Source organism: Lynx rufus, unplaced genomic scaffold (genome assembly GCF_022079265.1).
Source record: "Lynx rufus isolate CCGP_SWC_20201006 ecotype Redwood Valley unplaced genomic scaffold, mLynRuf1.p SCAF_1, whole genome shotgun sequence".
Lineage (NCBI taxonomy): Eukaryota > Metazoa > Chordata > Mammalia > Carnivora > Felidae > Lynx > Lynx rufus.
The window spans coordinates 193,877,101-193,896,488 of record NW_025814823.1 but is presented as its reverse complement, the minus strand read 5'-3'; the positions used below and the strand labels follow the sequence as shown (position 1 = coordinate 193,896,488).

Here is a 19,388-nt window from a genome sequence, read left to right as displayed (position 1 = left end):
CGGTGGCAAATAGAACTGGGAACTAATGAGGGGGACTGCATGATGAACTAATGAAGGATGACATCAGAACAGGTTATTGAGGCAAAGTATGGTGTGTAGTCCCAACTTTTGAGTCTCAAGAAATGAGGAAATCACCTTCCACGAGAGGCCAGTTGCTTCCTTCTCATGTACACTCCTGGTCACATAACTATCGTACTCAAGATGTCCCCTTGCTCTCCATTGCCTGCCAGGAATTCAGGGGCTTCCAAATATTGACTGTGACTTCTCTGCTTCATGTTCCCCACTCTTTCTTCCTTGCCTGCACCACAGATGCAGGGCTTCTGGAGTACACAGTGTCCTCTCCGGCCGCCAGCCCGTGCTGATGCACTTCCCTCGGATTGGATGTCTTCCCCGGCCCTCACTTTCTGCCTTTTGAAGCCTTGCTGGCTCCCCATGGACAGATGTATTGGTTGCTTCCTTCTTTGCTCCCCCAGAGTTGTGTTTACATCTCTATTAGAGCACGTGTCATGATCTGCTTTGGATGACAGATGGCAGGATTCGTCTATCTTCCTCTTCTGCTACATTCACCGGCCTGGAGGAGGAAACTGTGTCGTATTCCTTTCCATGTCCCCCAGCCCCTGACACCCTGTCTGCTACTGAGTAGATTCTCCATCAATATTTGAAGAGAATTTCAAAGATAAACAGTTGAACCTAAGCGTAATTTGACCTAAATGCCCAAGTTTGAAATATTAAGCTCCGTGTTTATTTAATCATTGAACAACTATGTATTTAATAGGCCAAGGGGAGCCATTGACCATATTTGAAGAGAGCAATGACATGGTTAAATCTATATTTTGGGAAAACCCGTCTGACTATATGATTTCTAATGATCTTGGAAAATGCATGGCTTTGACTCCTTCAAGCCCCCTTCCCCCAAAGTAAGCAAAACAAATCTTAACTATTACAGGTAGGCGTTGAGGTTTCGCTAATTAATCCTTGTAAAGGACTTTGAGATCTTCCTCTGGAAGGTGACAGAAAAGTGTGAAGCTTTCAGTGACAGCCTAATTATTATTATTACCAGGCACAAAGCTCAGAGAACTTGAAATATCCCCAGGTACCATTCAAAATAGAAAGAGACAAAAAAATGCAAATGAAGAAATTATAAGATGGAATCATTGTATCATAGACTCCTAATGTTGGCAGGGACCTTAGAGGTGGTCTTTCCTGATCTGTTCTCTCACCTTCTCAAGCTGATACTTACACTGCCTCTAGAATGTCCTTGCCCCATACTTTCTGCCATTAGAACCTGAGGGTTAAGAGCTTGGGTCTCATGGTAGAGTTTCCTGTGTTCAAATCCCCAACCTCTCCCTTGTTAGTAGTGGAAACTTGGGTAAATTATTAGGTCTCAGTTTCTTTATCTATAAAATGGGGGTGAGATTATTTACCACAGGTGCTATGGCACAAGTAAGTGATGTGTGCACATTGCCTCGCGTGGTATCTGGCACGTGGTAAATGAATAAACACTAGCTCTAAAAGTCACTTGAGCTAATTAATATATGTGGAAGTGCATAGGCGATTATAAAGCATCTGACCTCCAATTTGTCCCTAGTTTAGGAGCTCCATTGAACATGGTCAGATACTTCTTGCAAATCCCAGCCCTCATAGCTGCCATGTTAGTGTGCATAACTGAGCAATCTTGGTGAAGGAAGTGAGGAGTTTGGAGATAAAATGGCCTAGTCAAATGCCAAAGCCAAATCAGGTCTGTTCTTCTTTCCAGCTGTGGAGGGGTGGACTTTCTTTTTCCTATGGTATCATCTGTTGGGCGGGAGTTCTGACCAGGGTTGTGGGTCAATTGGTATTGCCTAGAACATTCAAGTTCACAGGTTGGACCATATGTTGGTCCTGAGGGTCCAGACTCCATCTTTGTAGGTCTGTATTTTTATGATTGAGTCCCTAGAGCCTCAGGTTTTTCATCCGTAAGACAAGGGTGGTGGCCACTTCACAGGGCTGGCGTGAGGAGAGAGTGAGGAAACACCGTGAAGTTGCTTCAGAAACTGCAAAGTGCTCTGTGGCGGTTAGTGACTGTCACTTTGCAACCCACACGATTTCTGTGAACACAGTTGTTCTCTCTACAGGTTATTTCAGTGGAAGCTCCAGGCCAGGAGGGTCTGCAGAGTTCTCGTTTACATTGGGCATGACCAGCATCCAGAGATAACTGAAAGAAGCCTGAATCTTCTCAGTTAGAATCCCTGCAAAATGACTCATGTAATTGCTCTAAGTATCCTTAGCCTTTATTGTACACCCACACAATTCTGATGCTATAGACTCCTGTGGCATGCAGGGAAAGTGGGAAGGGGGCCCATTTTAAATGCCTGGGATTCAGAAGGGACCACCAATTTGGCCTGTAAAAGCATACAGGGACTGCCAAATGTCCAAGTCAAGGCACCTGTCAATCATTCCAGACCCTCTGGTTAGCCTTTCTGTCATTCCTCCCATTAGGAAGGAAAAGGCTTTACTTTCCTTTAAAGCTCCTAGGAGGGATTTCTAGGGTCTTCCCCCTCAGGAATTAGTTGTAGGAATAATTGGGCCAGTGGAGTGCAGGAGATATATCCAGCACAGCCCGTGTGCTCCTAGAAAAAGTGACCTAGATCAAGCAGCGGGTGGATGGAGGACTATTGTGGGGACCCCCTGCCACCTACTGACTTACAGCTGAACCCACATTTCCAGTAGCATCTGCTTGGCTGGGACCTGAGGGAGGGGGCAGAGAGAGCTGGGGGAGGCGGGGGAGGGGGAAGGGGGCAAGGGGGATTGGGTTGTCCCTTTCAGGACCAGGCACCCTGTATCATACCCCCCTCCCCCCCACCTAACTGCACACACAGAAAGGAGGAGAAGGTGAGGACTGGGAGACTGGGGGTGGGAGGGAGAGGAGGTCAGCTGTGAAACTCGGTGGGTATTAGCACTGAGCCTGCTGCCTGTGTGAGTGTGAGGGGGAGAGCGAGAGAAAGGGAGGGAGAGAGAGAGGCAGGCTGTGAGAGGAGAGAGGAGAGGAGAGGGGGAGCGAGCCAGCGCTCCGCCAGCATGAGGACGGGCTTCTCTTCCGTGCTCAGTTAATCTGGCTGTCAGTTGGTGTTAACGCTGCCGTTTAAGTGCTCGGATTCCAAAGGGAAACAGACAAACCTCCCAGAAGGAAAGAAGGAAGCAAGCAAGGAAGGCAGGAACTGCAGGAGGAAAAGAACAGGCAGAACAGAGCGAGGAATCAAGGGAAGGGGGGGAAATACCAAATCTATGACTGGACCTGGGCTTCTTTTTCGCCAATGCAAAAAGGAATATGCAGCACATTTTTGCCTTCTTCTGCACCGGTTTCCTAGGCGCGGTAGTAGGTGCCAATTTCCCCAACAACATCCAGATCGGTGAGTGAGAGGGGCAGCCTGGGGAGGGACTTTCTGGGTCTGGCAAGGTTTTTTTGGGGGGGTGGGGGTGTTGTCTGTGTCCCTGTGTCCCCCCCCTTCTCGCTACAGATTGTGCTTGGTTAGAAAGCTGGGTGATAATGGAAGCTAGACTTGGACCACCAGCAGGGAGGGGGCTTCTCTTGATCAGATGAGGGGCAGTGGGAAGTGTGCACACACACACACACACACACACACACACACACAAACACAGGTCCACACACACCACTCACACTCTATGCATGAGCATGTGAAATGGAGGAACCACTGCTTTGAAGGAAAGAAAATTCAGGCTGTAGCCAGCAAAAGGTAGTGGGTGTTTAAAGGAGTTCACTCCATTGCTTCATAGATGGTGCCTGATTTCATTCATTTATATAAATATGTGTGGTGTATTTCTGTGTGATTAGCTATTAAACATGCATATATGTATTTAAATGACCGAGGGGATGATTATTTCTTGGCTGGGGGAGGGGAAAGAGACCCTATGAAAGAAGGAGTGAAGGGTGCTGGGTTTATTGCAGCAGCTGAAATAATGCCAAAAGACCCCACTCAAAGTCCAGGGGGCTTTAATTCCTGCTCTGGACTCCCCCAGCTGCCTTCTGTCTGCTGTCTGCCATGCTGAGCTGGTGGTCCCCACTCCTCCGATCCTGGAACTTCCTTTCTTCCTTCCATTGCCCCCTCCTCTTAGATTTTCCATCCACAGACATTGTCTACCTTTTACACACACACAAACACACGTACACATAGTTCCCTTCCCTCCGCTTAGCTCTCCCTGTCACTAGGCTCTTATCCTCTCAACTTGGAGGCAGGTTTCAACATGCTGCATGCCTTTTTGTTCCCCATTTCCCTTCCTGGTTGTTGCGTTTCTAAAGGACCCCTCACCCTCCCTGTATTTGTGGAACAGCTGGTAGACATTGCTCCCCCTCACAATAATGGGTGAAAGCAAAACAAATGAGAGCAATGACACCGATAACAATGCATGTCCACAAGGGCTCGGGGCTTCAGTGTGACCAGCCTTTCCGTGCTGGATGTGTCCCGGAATGGAGCAAGCTGCTTTGCTGGGAGGCATCTTGGTTGGCTTGGGTTCTGTTTTCTCTCCCCTGATAGGGACATAGCTCCACCAGGGAAAGTTCCTGTGACTGGTAGTTTGTGTTCTTTGTGTGAGTGTGTGTTTGTGTGGGGGGGGGGGGCGGGTGGTGGTGGTTTTGCAGGTCCTGTTTTGCTGGGCACACATGTGCTGCTGTAGCAGTCTCTTCTGGCTTCTCCAGCATGCTGGCTCCAAGGGTGGCTGGAACAGCCATGGAGTAACTTGCTTTGTTTCCTGACACCTGTTAAGCTACATCCTGAAGTGTGTCTGTGTATATGTGTTAGTGCCTTACACCTTACACGCAAAACAAAACTTCCTGCCTCCTGAGACACTTCTCTTGCAGCCCAGTCTGTAGCCGCCTACCTCCCCACCCCACCACCTCTTTCATTCATTACAGAGGAGGAGGAAGGGGGCAGGAATGTGTTTGGGGTGTGGTCACCTGGGGGGAGGGAGGGTGAGGCATCAAAATCAAGGAGTTTTTTGTTTTCACTCCTTAAAATGGAGGCACATGAACATGTGTAAATCACTTGCTCTTACGTGTAGCATTGTTTATGTTCGTACCTACGTATCGCCCATAGTTCGCCGATTGTAAATGCTTGCCTTGAGATTTGTGGACTTGCTTTCTCCAAATGTATTTGTATATATCACTATGGGTATAAATGCACAGAGGTGTTTTGTGTACATGCATATGATATGTTTGCCCATGTATCTCTGTAGATTTTTCATTATATTTAACCCCAACTTATTTGTTCAACTGATAAGACCATGATTTGTTCTCAAATAAAAGGTTAAAACATTACATTGCAGAACAAATGCTGAAAATATCACCGCCATCAGGTAGTACTTGATTCTACTTGTACGATCTCTAATAAAAGCCTTACAACCCATTTATTGGTTCTCAAAAACAAACACGTACCCACTGTAGACGAAGTTATAAGTACATTACGCTGGGGCTGTGATTCCTGTGGAAGCTGAGATAAACTTCTATGTAAATATTCATTATAGTTTAGTCTCTGAAAATAGCTGATTCCAGTTCATAGAAATGGAGCTTAATTCATTAACATGTCCACAGTAAATACAAAGGTAAGGGCATGTGCTCTTGCTTCTTGGAACAAGAGCCTCAATAGGCACCTTTGTTGTGCTTTTTACTAGAATAGAATATTCTTTGTACCTCTTGATGTTCTTAAGCCCCCACATCTTTGAAGTCCAAGGTTCTACCATGCAAATATACACAATGGCAATCTCTTATGTAACAAGCCATTCCTAGGTAGCTAGGATCATGAGTGTCAAAGAAGCAGCAAAATACTCTTTGTAGAAGTCCAGGGTTTTCAGAGAAAATGAATAATAAACCTTAGAGGCCATAGAATACTTAAACTGTATGCAGGTCTTGCTAGGTCAAAGACCAAAAGTGTCAAAGCAAAAGGTTAGAGTGCTGGAGAAGCCCACAGAGTCCCAGAACTAGATTTCACCCTGCAACATTTGTTGCCTGTAAGGCTCTGTAATGAGAAACGGGTCCAATACAGGGAACATGAGACACAGTGAGAGTTCACATGCACAGAAGAGCTTAGGCCACCCAGATGGTCACCCAAGGGAGGAGAACGAGAAATGTAGTTCTCCCGTTTTCTCTGACCTGATCTGGGTTGAGGAGCAAACAATCAGATGTTTGGGCAGAGTGATAGATGTTAGAGGCCTTGGCACATAAAAGCTCATCAGTGGAAGTTTAAGCCTCAAAGTCTAGCTGAGTCTATTTGAACTCATATCCCCAAGACTAAAGGCTACAACTAGTGGGTTTGGCACGGGGAGAAGAAAAGGGCCCATCTGGGGTGGGCTCTTGGGGGATTAAACCCATCTCTATCCCAGATGCTATGTTGCCTTTTCTTTCCTCTTAGGGGGATTATTTCCAAACCAGCAGTCACAGGAACATGCCGCTTTTAGATTTGCTTTGTCACAACTCACAGAGCCCCCAAAGCTGCTCCCCCAGATTGATATTGTGAACATCAGCGACAGCTTTGAGATGACCTATAGATGTAAGTAATTGCTTCTATTTCTGACATTTCTTTCTGCGATTAGCCAATGAAAGGAGGGCCTGTGAGTAGGTGGCGGTGTCACAAAAACCACTTGAGTTGTCATTCGTCTTCCTAAGAGAAAGCCCTCCAAGAAAACGGGGCCTTTTGAGCGATTCCATCAGTTGGTATTTTAGATCCTGGAATGCTTTAGAAAATGGGTCTGCTTTCTCACTGTCAGCTAACTTTAAATGCCAGCACAATCGGAGCTTGGGTTGACTGCATCTTCCCTACCTTGCAGAGGTTTTCTTGTTCAGTTGAGAGAGCTTCACACGTAAGAAACTTATGAGAGGTGTAGAATTAAAGATTCGAACTTGGAAAATGTGGTTTAAAATGCTTAAGCCTTTCCTGTGCATAAGTTAAAAAGAGAAAATGTTACCTGTAGCTTGATTAGAAAGGGTATATGACAAGTTGTATATCTGGTTTCCCATTTTGGGAAATGACCAATAACTATTTTAAAATTGGTGCCTTGACTATTTCCAAAATGCTTTTAAGTGATTGCCTGCTTAAGGCATAGTTTGTTGGATGGCCTCTGAGCATAAAACAGAACAGAGGTGACCTCAAGAAAGAGAAGGAAGAGAGAAGTCTCTGACATATGAGTTGAATGCATTCACAAAATGTGGGCAACAAAGACCATTTTGAGTTTTTCTGACAACTAGGACTGAAAAGGAGATTGTGTGGTTGCCCGATTGCCATTTGAAGACAGATAGAAGCATAAAAATGAATCAGCAGAGACATTTTCCCTCCAGGGATTAAGCTCAAGTAGGGATTTATGGCATGGAGGTGTGAGCTGAATGGGCAAGAACAACTGGAGACCCAAAACTGGATTAAATTGGCACTGTAGGTTTTGTGTGCCACTATGGAGTTGGTGACTTCTACAGAGCTATGGATAGTCAAATACATAGATCCTATGGAGGATCTTCTATGGAACTATGGATAGTCAAACACATAGATCCTATGGAGGATCTTCTATGGAACTATGGATAGTCAAACACATAGATCCTATTTCCTTCAACTCTTTCCCACATTCCCTCATGGAGGACTCTCAATGATTTAAACTGAATGTGCATTGTGCCTTGAAAGCTCATATTGGGAATTTGGAATTCTTGCTATCCTTAAGACCACTCATAAGATAATGTTAATTCAAATTCCAAGAATTATTCCAGATTCCATTTATAGAGGATTTACTATATGTTAAGAACTATAAGTATTTTATAGACAATTTTATTGGCATTTATTATCATTCATTGAGCATCACTATGGCCCTTGCAGTACACTAATTTTCATGTGTTAGTTCATTTAATCCTCACAGGTGCCTTAGGGGGCACTATGTTATCTTCTTTTTAGAAAACTGAGGCTGCACCAAGTTATATAACTTGCCCAGGGTTGCCCAAGAAATAAATGGTGGTCTTGTGACCCCAAGGTCCATGTTCCTGGCACTGTGATAGATACACTGATCCTTATGGTAGCCTGATCAGTTATGCTTAGATTACTCAAGAAGCAAAAGGGTGTTTCAGAGACTTTTAAGGCAGTTGCTTGATAAAGCACCTAAGGAGGAAACCTTATAGTGCTTCAAAATATAGCTATGATTTTACACCAGAGTGACCCATTGAGTAAATAAAATAGCAATTCTGCATTTTGATAATGCTGAGGTTGAAAATCTTGTCTACTGTGTTACTTACTACCCTTAAAAAAGAGCTGGAGTTTAATTGTTGAATCCTAGTTCCGTGACACCATCTCCCTGGAAAGCTAGAATAATCTTGAATAGGTATCTGGTTTTCAAATAACCTCCCATTCCTTTTACTATGTCTTAGAGTAGGTCTTTGAAAGGAGGATTTGGATGTGGGCATCACCATATCTAAAAACAACCTATAATTATGCATAATAGTTTGCATTTATATGCATATGCTAATTTATTTACTGAGGAGAGGCTCCATAGCTTTTGTCATACTCCAAAGCTTTTGTCATACTCTCAAAGGGGTCCATTACTCAGGAAGGATTACTTGCTTAAGGAATCAGGAAAAATAAATGGGTGACATGTGTATTCACTCATACTGCTGAGAATTGTCCACAGCAGAACTTGGTGGAATGAGATGTTAACTGCTGTCCTGGTGTTGAGAGATGTTGACTGACAGGACAAGATAATAAAAGACAAAAAAAAAAAAAAAAAAAAAAAAAAAGGAGGAAATGTTCTGAGGCAAAAGGTGGTGTTTCTGTATAGTTAGCTACCTAAGACTTGATCTGTAATAGGGCTGTTGGCCATTTATTGGGGAGATTGAAATATGATACAGACAGTGTTACCCATTGTAGTTAGTAAATCTGGAGTGAATGGATCTTGGTTCTCGAACTTGATTCCTGCCATATACCAGTGCACAGGTTTCTATTAATTTGGTCTTTCTTTAAATGTTTTTTCAATGCTACGAATTGAGATGGACCCTGGGAAAACTGAGATGATAAAAGGCTCTTGCTTTCAAGTAGCTTATAGTCCAGTGGGGAATGCTGCTGTGGAAATTGTCTAAGAAGCAGTAATGTTATCTTGTGCTTAGATCTTTATTTTTTTCTCTTTAGCTCCAAGATCAGAGCCAGTACTGGGCAATTTGGGTGGCAATGGTGGCATTGTAATTCCCAGCCTGCCTGGAGGATTCTCTGTTAGTTTTTATATGAGGCTAGGAAACATTTTGGGGCTATGCTCCCTATGGTCCATTGGTCTGGGGAAATGGTACATCTGCCCCAATTTGAATTGAGTAAAAAACGTCAAAGGGAGTAGATCGGTTTTAGGTGGGCTGCATTAACTAATCATTTATGGAAAACCAAGAAAAGCATTTTATTTGGATTTAATTTCATGTGCTATTTGGAAATCTGGACTAGTAGTTACCTTAAATTAACTGTCTAATTACCTCCAGAAAACAAACTAAATATTTGCTATTCATAATTTTTGCTGTCATTTGATTTTTTTCCTGCCCATTTTGCTATTCATTATCCCTCCACCAGAGGGTGGAGAAGGGAAGGGAGAGGAAGTATAATAGGAACTATGCCCGCTGGATGTGTTGGCAAGAGAGGATCAAAAAGGAACAGTGGTGGTTGTAGGGTAGCGGATGCAGGGAAGATGGAAGAGGAGTATTACTAATCCCAGTAGCTGAGAGGTTTGTGTCTTCTTTGTAATCAAGTTTCCTTGCTTTGCTTGTCTGCAATCCTTCAGGGATAAAGTCATTGAATCGGCAAAGGCCTTATATTCTTCCAAGCCTGGAGGGGTATGGGTTGAGCAGACTGTCCATAGTGATAGTCATTATCGACCAGATATTCAGCTTATCTCGGTGCCTTTGTGGTAAGTATAAATAAATGGGCAGATGAGAGATACTGATAGAGATTTCCATTGAAGGTGTGAGGAGCACTTATAACTTAATCCTTAAGTTTTCACTCATGCATCCGTTCGTTCCCTCCATATACAAATGCTCAATGCTTACTTCATGCCAAATGCTGTACCAGGTGCTGGGAATATAATGGCCAACAAAGAAGATGCAGCCTCTTTCCTTACAGTTACGGTTACAGTTTAGCCAGGAGGACCTCAAACTTCAGTGCATATAAAATTCACCGAGACAGCTTATTTAAAGCAAGACTTAGGGGTGGATTCTTAGACTTCTTGAGTAAGAATATTCCAGAGCTGGCCCTGGGGGGTGGGCTCCATATTAGTTAGTATGGGAATCACACTTTGAGCAATTCTTGAATCTAAAAAGCCCTCCGTTCCCTTAGCAAGCATTTTTGAGTCCTTAATCAAACCCAGACATGGTGTTAAGCACTAAAATTGCAGACAACAGTAAGACATGTTCCTTGCGCTGTAGGACGTTATCCCTCGTGAGGCTGTCCTGTAAAGAGAAAATTAAAATGTACTGTTGTTTTGGAGCAGCAATTTGTGGGAAGTGCCCGAGATGCCTTAAAGGGTGGGGGTGGCCTCTCAGTGGTGGTTGAAGTGAGTCTCAATGATACATAGAAGCTTTCCAGGAAGACAAGGTGAGAGGGCAAGAAAGGGATGAGGCAAGTGTGTTCTGGGCAGAGGGAATGACATGTGCAAGAGTAAAGAGGATACTTGACTTTGTTAACTCTCTTGTTCTGTCCTCTTGAGATCTTCCAGGCTAGGCCTCTCATGTGCCATTTCTCAAATACTGCAGAAGGGACCCCAAATGGCATCCATAAGCTAGGTTCAGCACAATATTTAAGAATCATGGAATTTCGGGACACATGGGTGGCTCAGTCGGTGGAGCGTCCGACTTCAGCTCGGGTCATGATCTTGCAGTCCATGAGTTCGAGCCCCGCGTCGGGCTCTGGGCTGACAGCTCGGAGCCTGGAGCCTGCTTCAGATTCCGTGTCTCCCTCTCTCTCTCCCCTCCCCTGCTCATGCTCTGTCTCTCTCTGTCTCAAAAATAAATAACCATTAAAAAAAAAGAATCATGGAAATGGAATTTCACATCAAAATTTGGGTATCTTAGGCTCTTTGAAATTTTAAACGATGTAGCAGTATTAGATCTCACATCTATGTAACTCCAATTTGCTGGGACTGAGATGGGAGTATTCCCACCATCCATCTAGATGGTTTCTTTCCCAACCAGCCCATTTGTCTCATTTTATTTACCTAGTTGGCTCCTGGAGGCATTGTTTTTATGCCCCAGTTGGTTTGTGCTGCATTCTTGCCTTGATATGTGTTTATAGATCAGCTGTAACACCAGATGTGAATCACTGTCCAGAAAGATCACAAATATCTATTGTTTGATGTCGCTGAGAACACCTGGCAAAGGTCTGTACCTCTGACACAAATTAACAAGTGTCTCTAGGAGTCAGGGAATCATATAGCATAAAGATGCTGACAGCCTGAATGGCAAGCAGGTGGGGGCTAGTTGCCTAATTATGGTAGGTTTCCCTCTTTTATAGACCCATTCATGAAGCCCACAGGGATCTAACCAGACTTTAGGCATGGGTAGTAGATGGACAGCATCTTAACTCTTGCCTAAGGGTCCCTCATCATTTTTAGAATTGTAGACTGATAGTCAATTGAGTTGTTTTGATTGACCTTCATAGTGTTCTTTAAAATGTGGTATAAAAATCCAGATTTCTGTCTTCTCTAAAAAATTTAGACCATTGGGCAACCCCAGACCTACATTCCTTCTCAGCTTCTATGGTCTAGAGCTGAGAAGTGCTGTCCAACTTAAGTATAAGGCATAAACTCTCACGTTTACCAAAGTCCTCACCACTCCCTGTTGTACATAAAGCACTGTAACAAAATTACGCAGCTTGCTGAGGTCTGTGAGCAAGCTGAGGTGCTCATATATAATTTATATCCTTCAGCACCTGTCATTTCATTGTTTCATTCAAATAATATCTGTTCTTCACTCTATAACTAGTAATAGAGGACACAAAAGATATGTGAATTCTGCTCTAAAAAAAACTGTATGTAGTAATAATTAAAAGAATGGAGGGCTGGTGCTGAGATAGACAAAGTTAAAAAAATTTTTTTAATGTTTATTTACTTTTGAGAGAGAGAGAGAGACAGAGTGCGAGTGGGGGGGGGCAGAGAGAGAGAGGGAGACACAGAATCCAAAGCAGGCTCCAGGCTCTGAGCTGTCAGCCCAGAGCCCGACACAGGGCTGGAACTCACGGACCACGAGATCATGACCCGAGCCAAAGTCAGATGCTTAACCGGCTGAGCCACCCAGGCGCCCGTGAGATAGAAAAAGTTTATTTCAAAGATCTACCATGTGACAGATACTTCACCTATGTTGTCTTTGAGGTTTCGGACAATCCTAGAAAGTTATTATCCCTAATTTGTAGATGATGCTATTGAGACTGGGCAAGAGTGTCTTCCCCATATTCTGCGGTGGAGAAGGGCTGACCTAGTATTTGAAGTCAGCTTTGGAGACTCCAAAACTCAGTGAGCTTTCCCCCTTTCAAGACACATAGGGACACAGAGAAGAAAACTAGCAGTGAAAGAGTCCAACGCAAAAAGTGCCACGGTGAAGTTTATGATTGGGGGTTAAGAGCTAAGGTTTCTGAGGCAGAAAGTGGCTGTGGGCAATAAGGAAGTTTCCTTTGCGGAGGTTGAGCAGGCACTGAAGGGTGGGGCATGTGTTTGTTTTGATGAGGTGGAGAGTTCAGAGTTTGCCTCCTGCATCCCCTCTGTGCTCAGTTAAACGGCCGATGTCTGCATTTGTCTGGTTGATGTTACAAATCTGACTGTGGCTTCTCCATTTTCCCGTATGCCTTCCCTTTAAGACATGCAGGCATCAACATGTATCTGCATTTTCACTTTTGATTCTTTTCTAATATTGCTAATCATAAGCTTTTTGGTGCCAACGTTGTGAACACTGCTTCCTCTGACTAGGTTGAAGACGGCTGAAATCAGCCAGATTGCTGTTCTCCACTCAGATGGTCAAGATCAATGGTTAAGATTCATTCATTTGTTCATTCATTCAAAACTCTATTATTACTGCCTTCTATGGAGCACATGTACCATTACTACCCCCTTCCAGACCCTAGAAGACAGAATTTACTGATTCAGAATTCTTTCCCACTGAGTGTAGACATGGCCTTAAATTCTTTCTTTTTTTTTTTTTTTAATTCTTTCTCACCATAGCATTACAGGCAGCTACTACAAATTGGTCAGAGTTGAAGTTGATGCAACAGATAAAATCCATTTTCCAATGTAAGACATTATAGTAGGAATTGAGGAAAATAAAATGCATTAGGCATTGATTCTCCCCTGAAGGGGCTCAGTTTCTTATAGAGGAAATAGGCATGCACAAAAAACCTGATATAAAGAAGAGGTTCTCTCTCTGTCTCTCTGTCATGCACGTGTATGCGCGCACACACACACACACACACACACACACACCAGGTTTGAGGCAGTGAAAAGTATGTGAATTGAGATTTGAAGACATGGATTCAAATTCTGGACTAACTTCTGAAAACAAGCATGTGTGTGACTTTGAACAAGCACTGCCCCCATCCTCATTTAGAAAATATAGCTCATTGCACTGGGTGTTGTATGGAAACCAACTTGACGATAAATTTCATATTGAAAATAAATAAATTAACTTAAATTAAATAGAAAATACAGCTCATTTAGAAAATAAAGCTCAGGGGCGCCTGGTTAGCTCAGTTGGTTAAGCATCCAACTCTTGATTTCAGCTCAGGTCACATCTTGTGATTCATGGGATCGAGCCCCACGTCAGGCTTTGAGCTGAGTGCGGAGACTGCTTGGGATTCTCTTCCCTCTCTCTGCTCCTCCCCTGCTCATGCTTTCTCTCTCAAAATAAATATTTAAAAATGAATATGTAACATAAAGCTCATATGATTTCTTTTTTTTTTTAATTTTTTTTTCAACGTTTATTTATTTTTGGGACAGAGAGAGACAGAGCATGAACGGGGGAGGGGCAGAAAGAGAGGGAGACACAGAATTGGAACCAGGCTCCAGGCTCTGAGCCATCAGCCCAGAGCCTGACGTGGGGCTCAAACTCACGGACCGCGAGATCGTGACCTGGCTGAAGTCGGACGCTTAACCGACTGCGCCACCCAGGCGCCCCTCATATGATTTCTAAGAGTCCTTCTAGGGCTATATTTCTATGGTGAAAGTGTATAGAAGACGCAGGGATAAACTATTTAGAGAAGACTCTCTTGTATCAGCCACTAGATTGATTGAAAATCTAAGGAAGGCTCTGAACTTTGCCCCCACCAAGTTACACATGCAGGCTACATTTTGTATGCCAGTGCAGGGGTACTGAGCCCCCCATGAGCCTCAGGTACATTCATTCAATATTCAACAAGTGTTTACGGAGGGCTTACTAATGTGAACAAAAACAGAAGACAGCCCTGTGCTCATGGAGCTTACCAGCTAGTGAGAGATGTAGGTATCAAAGAATTGTACAGATGAGTATATCATGATAGGTTGTGACAAAGATGTGAAAGAAAGGGCCATGGTTCAGTGAAAGCATATTACAAAGGAATCAACTCTGGGCAGAGGGATGAATAGGTTTTGAGCTAAGAACTGAAGGGTTTTTAGTGATGTGGTGCTGGGAATAGGAGGCATATTCTAGAAGCCTCCTGGACACAGGCCTGGTGGGGAGGACGTGAGGGGTGAGGGGAGCGTAAGGCTGGAAAGGATGGCAAGGGCTAGGCCTTGTGGGGCCCCATTACAGATTTTGATCTTTAACCCAAGAGCCATGGGAAACCCACTAAAGGTTTTAAGCAGAGAAGTGTCGTGGTCAGATTTCTGCTTTCTCACCAGGATTCAGATGCTTGAGAGCACTTTGCCACTTTCATGATCCCTGAAGACTTTCTGCATATGTAGAAATGACCTCTGTGCCTTTACTCTTGTTGCCAGTTTGGGATGAAGTCTGGCAGCTGGGCAGAGGGACAGATGCTGGGGTGTAGGGGAAGCCTATGACTGGGTGTAGGGGTAAGTTGTCACATGGGCTCCGTGTCGTGCCCATGGGTGTTCTCATGGGGACTGAAGGCTGGTCCAGCACACGGCTGGTAGGCCTGTGCATGGAGGCAAGGACTCATCTGGAGTCCCTACTTAATTTCATCAGCAGAAAAGTCCACACTACACTACTTTGGTCTGCAGTCAAACTGGACACCTCCTTGCCGTTTCCTCCACTTGTACCTAGAAACTGTTCATTCCTTCCATGTTCCCCTTTGATATTCTGTCCTTATGGTCAGTCCTAGCCTTTATATCACCTTCCTTGCTTTCCCATGGTCATATCCTTCTCTGACTCTTGGCCCTTGGTACCTTCCCTATAGCAGCTGTCATACTTAGCCCTGGGTTTTAGTCACCTAGATCTTTATCTTATCTGACCAACTGGTCTAAGCAACTTGGAAACTATGGCCACATTTTCTTTAGCTTCTCATTGCAGTGTCTACCACAGAATAGTGTTCAGTGATGCTAGTTGAATGAATGAATGAATGAGGGAATGAATGAATGAATGAATGAATGAATGAATAGCTGTATATTATATAACATCAGGGGCAGGGATGAGAGTAAACCTGAATTATTGCCTTTCACGGGAGTAGTGCTCTGATATTATGAGTTTTGAGAGTTCCAATAGGCTGTGTTGTAAATTCCTGTGGAAGGCTGTTATAACTGTGCTGTTAGAACACAGTGATGGGGGTGAAAACCAGTTGTAAGTCAAATCAGAAGCTCAGCCCCGCTCCTCCTGGACTATTGTCAGTAAGGGTTCTAAATAAGGTGCAAGACTCTACTGTCTATAAAGGATTTCTGGTTCAAGGCCTGGCTGTGGCATTGATGCCTTGTATGGCTTGGACAATTCAATTCTTTTTTTTTTTTTTTTTAAACTTCAGTTTCCTTCAGATGAAGGAAATAACTATACCAATTGTATGTAGTTATTATGAGAAGGAACAAATGACAGTTGATTTCAAATCAACTTTCCACTCAATACAATGCCATGAGGCACGTGCTTTTAATCTCCCCTTTCCTCAGATGAGAAAACTGAGCTCTCAGAGGGAATGGGAGAGGGCATTAGCTTGTGTGTTTTTGGTTCCATCCCTAGACATCTGCAGTCTGGGAGGGCTTTCTTCAGTCCACTGCTGTGCTGCTGCTCTTGTGGACCCTGTAGTTTCCTTCCTGTAGCAGCAGCTCAGCTCCCCTGCTATCAGAGCTTATGGCTTTTGTCACACAGTCCCCTGCACTTTCAGGTGGCCTGTGCTCCTCTGTGCCAGCTGCAGTCAAGGTGTGCATTGTGCTGAAGATACTGGAAATCTCTTTCCACCCTGACTGCTCTTGTGACTTTGGTGTGTCCCAGCTTGCTGTCCAAAGAGCACACAGAAGCCTAAGGTCATGGGAGGTCCAGATCTCAGAGGATGGGGGCAAAATTGGGGTTAATGAGGCAGTTGTAGGCTAATGAAATTGACACCCAATGGTTAAGCCTGTTTCTGTGTGTTCATTATGTAGAATCTCTAGGATGGAAATGAACATTTTAAGAATAGCATTTAGGGGCACCTGGGTGGCTCCTCAGTTGAGCGAATGTCTGACTTCGGCTCAGGTCATGACCTCGTGGTCCCGGGAGGTCCGGGACCTCAGGTCATGACCTCCTGCGTCAGGCTCTGTGCTGACAGCTCAGAGCCTAGAGCCCACTTCAGATTCTGTGTCTCCCTCTCTCTCTGCCCCTCCCCCAGTCACACTCTGTCTCTTTCTGTCTCTCAAAAATAAATTAAAAAAAAATGTTAAAAAAATAATAATAAAAGAATAGCATTTAATTTCTGTACAGAAGTAATACGTGTATCATAGGAAACCATGGGGACATAGACACCAAACAAAATAAAATTTGTGTAATTAGATTACTAAGGATAAACTTCCCATCTTTTTTCTGAACATATCAATTTAAAGTTAATAGATTTAGAAGGGTGCCTGGATGGCTCAGTCGGTTAAGCATCCAACTTTGGCTCAGGTCATGATCTCACAGTTCTTGGGTTCGAGCTCCACATTGGGCTCTGTGCTGACAGCTCAGAGCCTGGAGCCTGCTTCAGATTCTGTGTCTCCCTCTCTCTCTGCCCCTCCCTCGCTCGTGCTCTGTCTCTCTCTCTCTCTCAAAAATAAGTATGATTTTTTTTTTTGCCCAGTGTTACATATGTTACTTTGAATATTACACTTTTTTAAGTTTATTTATTTTTGAGAGAGACAGAGACAGCATCAGCAGGGGAGGGACAGAGAGAGAGAGGGAGAGAGAGAATCCCAAGCAGGCTCCGCACCATCAGCACAGAGCCCGATGCGGCACTTCAACCCACAAAACCCCAAGATCATGACCTGAGCTGAAACCAAGAGTTGGACATTCAACTGACTGAGCCACCTAGGCGCTCCATGAATATTACACATTTATTTTTAATGTCTTCCTAAAACCTGTTGTACATATGTACAATTTATTTAATTTGTCTTTTATTGAATATCTAGTTTATTTCCAAATATTTTCCTACAAACAATGCTATGATGATCATCCCAATAAAAGTTTAATCATTTGTATATATTATTCTGATTTTAAGAGCATTATAGACCAGTAGGACAATTTCCAATGAGATTTAATAGAATAATTAGTGTATACAGGAATTGAAATAATTTGTTCAGTGTTGGAATTGACTTACTATATGACCTTGAGATATCTCTGTGCCCAGCATAGTTTCCAGATGTATAATATGGGGTTATAATACCAGATTCTCAGGGTTATTAGAAGAGGCAAATGTCATTACTTATATGAAAGAGCTTTGAAAAATCAGAAGTGCTAGGGAAATGCAGGGTAATATAATTAACTAGGCTTCTTATCTATTAACATGAATGTACCACGAGTACAATGTGACTAATTAGTCTTTAGTGTTTTCCTATGAGGGTGGTCATTATCTATGAATGAATATATTTTGTAGATGGGGAAATTTGAAATCTTAAGGAGGCTAAGTTTACCCAGGGTCCAGATATGCAACAGTGCTAAATCTAAAAGCATGTCTTTTCACTTATGACTCAGGCCACAAGACTGGGATAAACATGTGGGCCAGTGTCCTTAGCTTAAGAGATTATTGCTTATAGAGAAAAGGGGCAACCCCATTTGGGCACTGAGCAGTCAGGACTCTCTTGGTAGCAAGTGACAGAAACTTAACCAACTGAATAGTTTTGACTTCATGTGCAGGTAGATTCAGGGGCTTGAATAATGTTATGAGGACTGAGATATACCGTCTGGATTTTCAGTCTTAGTTTTTCACTACATTGGCTTTATTCTCAGATACTAAATATATGTGTGTGTGTGTGTGTGTGTGTGTGTGTGTGTGTGTATTTGTATGACTCAATTGGTTAAGCATCTGACTCTTGATTTCAGTTCAGGTTATAATCTCATGGTTTGTGGGATCAAGCCTCACTTTGGGCTTTTTGCTGACAGCTCAGAGCCTGCTTGGAATTCTCTCTCTTTCTCTTCCTCTGCCCTCCCCCTTTCTCAAAATACATAAATAAACATTAAAAAGAAAAGAGAGAGAAGAGCATACAAGGGATTCTGGTGGGGTAGGCAAGATCATAAGTCAGTGTAGGCAAAAAGGTTTGAAACCCAGGCAGATTCATAAGTAAGTCAAAACTGAGAAGACTTTGATAATCCCATTTCAGCCAGGAACAAACCTGTGTTCATGGAACAATTTTTAGAAGTTTGTCCACCCACATGGCTAGGGGTGGTCTTTTCAGACTTCTCTTTGACAGAATGTTGGAGCTGTTAGCCTTAAGATATCTGGTGATTTTGAGGCACCTATACTCTCTCCCAGTGACTAAGACATTTCCTGCTCTACTCAGACACTCAAGCTATTGTGCACAAACTCTTTAACAGTCCCAGTTGGAATCCTGGCTGCAAACCTGATGAGCCCACACCACCAGATGGTAGGTTCTTCTAATTGGTTCCATCCCTCCTAGTTTTTGGCAGGAATGAAGGCTTCCCTATGCCTGAAGAGGGGGACAGAGTGAGCCAGGATGAAATGAAGGAGGTTTTAACCTCTGTTAAACAGGCAGAGTTCTTAAGTTAGTTTCTGTTCAAGGAGAACAGGGTGGTATGGTTCTTTTCTGCCAGGCCATGGATTCACATTGAACTGAAATTCTAAAACTAATACTGATGAGACAGGATTATTGGATTATAAGGACTGGAAGCTGGTTTGCTTAACTAGAGACGTTAACTGATCCAGATGAGGGCATTCCTTTATTCAATTATTGATACTTATGAAATATTGTGGTAGATTTGATTATTATTTGGTAACTATTCATCTCTTCCCCCAAACTCCTTGGGAAGAGTATAT

General features: G+C 43.4%; 1 protein-coding gene across 4 annotated transcripts in view; it reads left to right on the top strand.

Moving 5' to 3' along the window:
- The first annotated feature begins 3,307 nt into the window (after nt 1–3,307).
- The window catches only part of GRIA1 (glutamate ionotropic receptor AMPA type subunit 1), a 304,474-nt gene continuing 288,393 nt past the window's right edge, over nt 3,308–19,388 (top strand). For all 4 annotated transcript variants that reach the window (XM_047073505.1, XM_047073496.1, XM_047073479.1 and 1 more), the window contains exons 1-2: nt 3,308–3,389; nt 6,402–6,539. In XM_047073505.1, coding sequence (XP_046929461.1) covers nt 3,308–3,389; nt 6,402–6,539 — 220 coding nt within the window. The remainder of the gene's footprint in view (nt 3,390–6,401; nt 6,540–19,388) is intronic.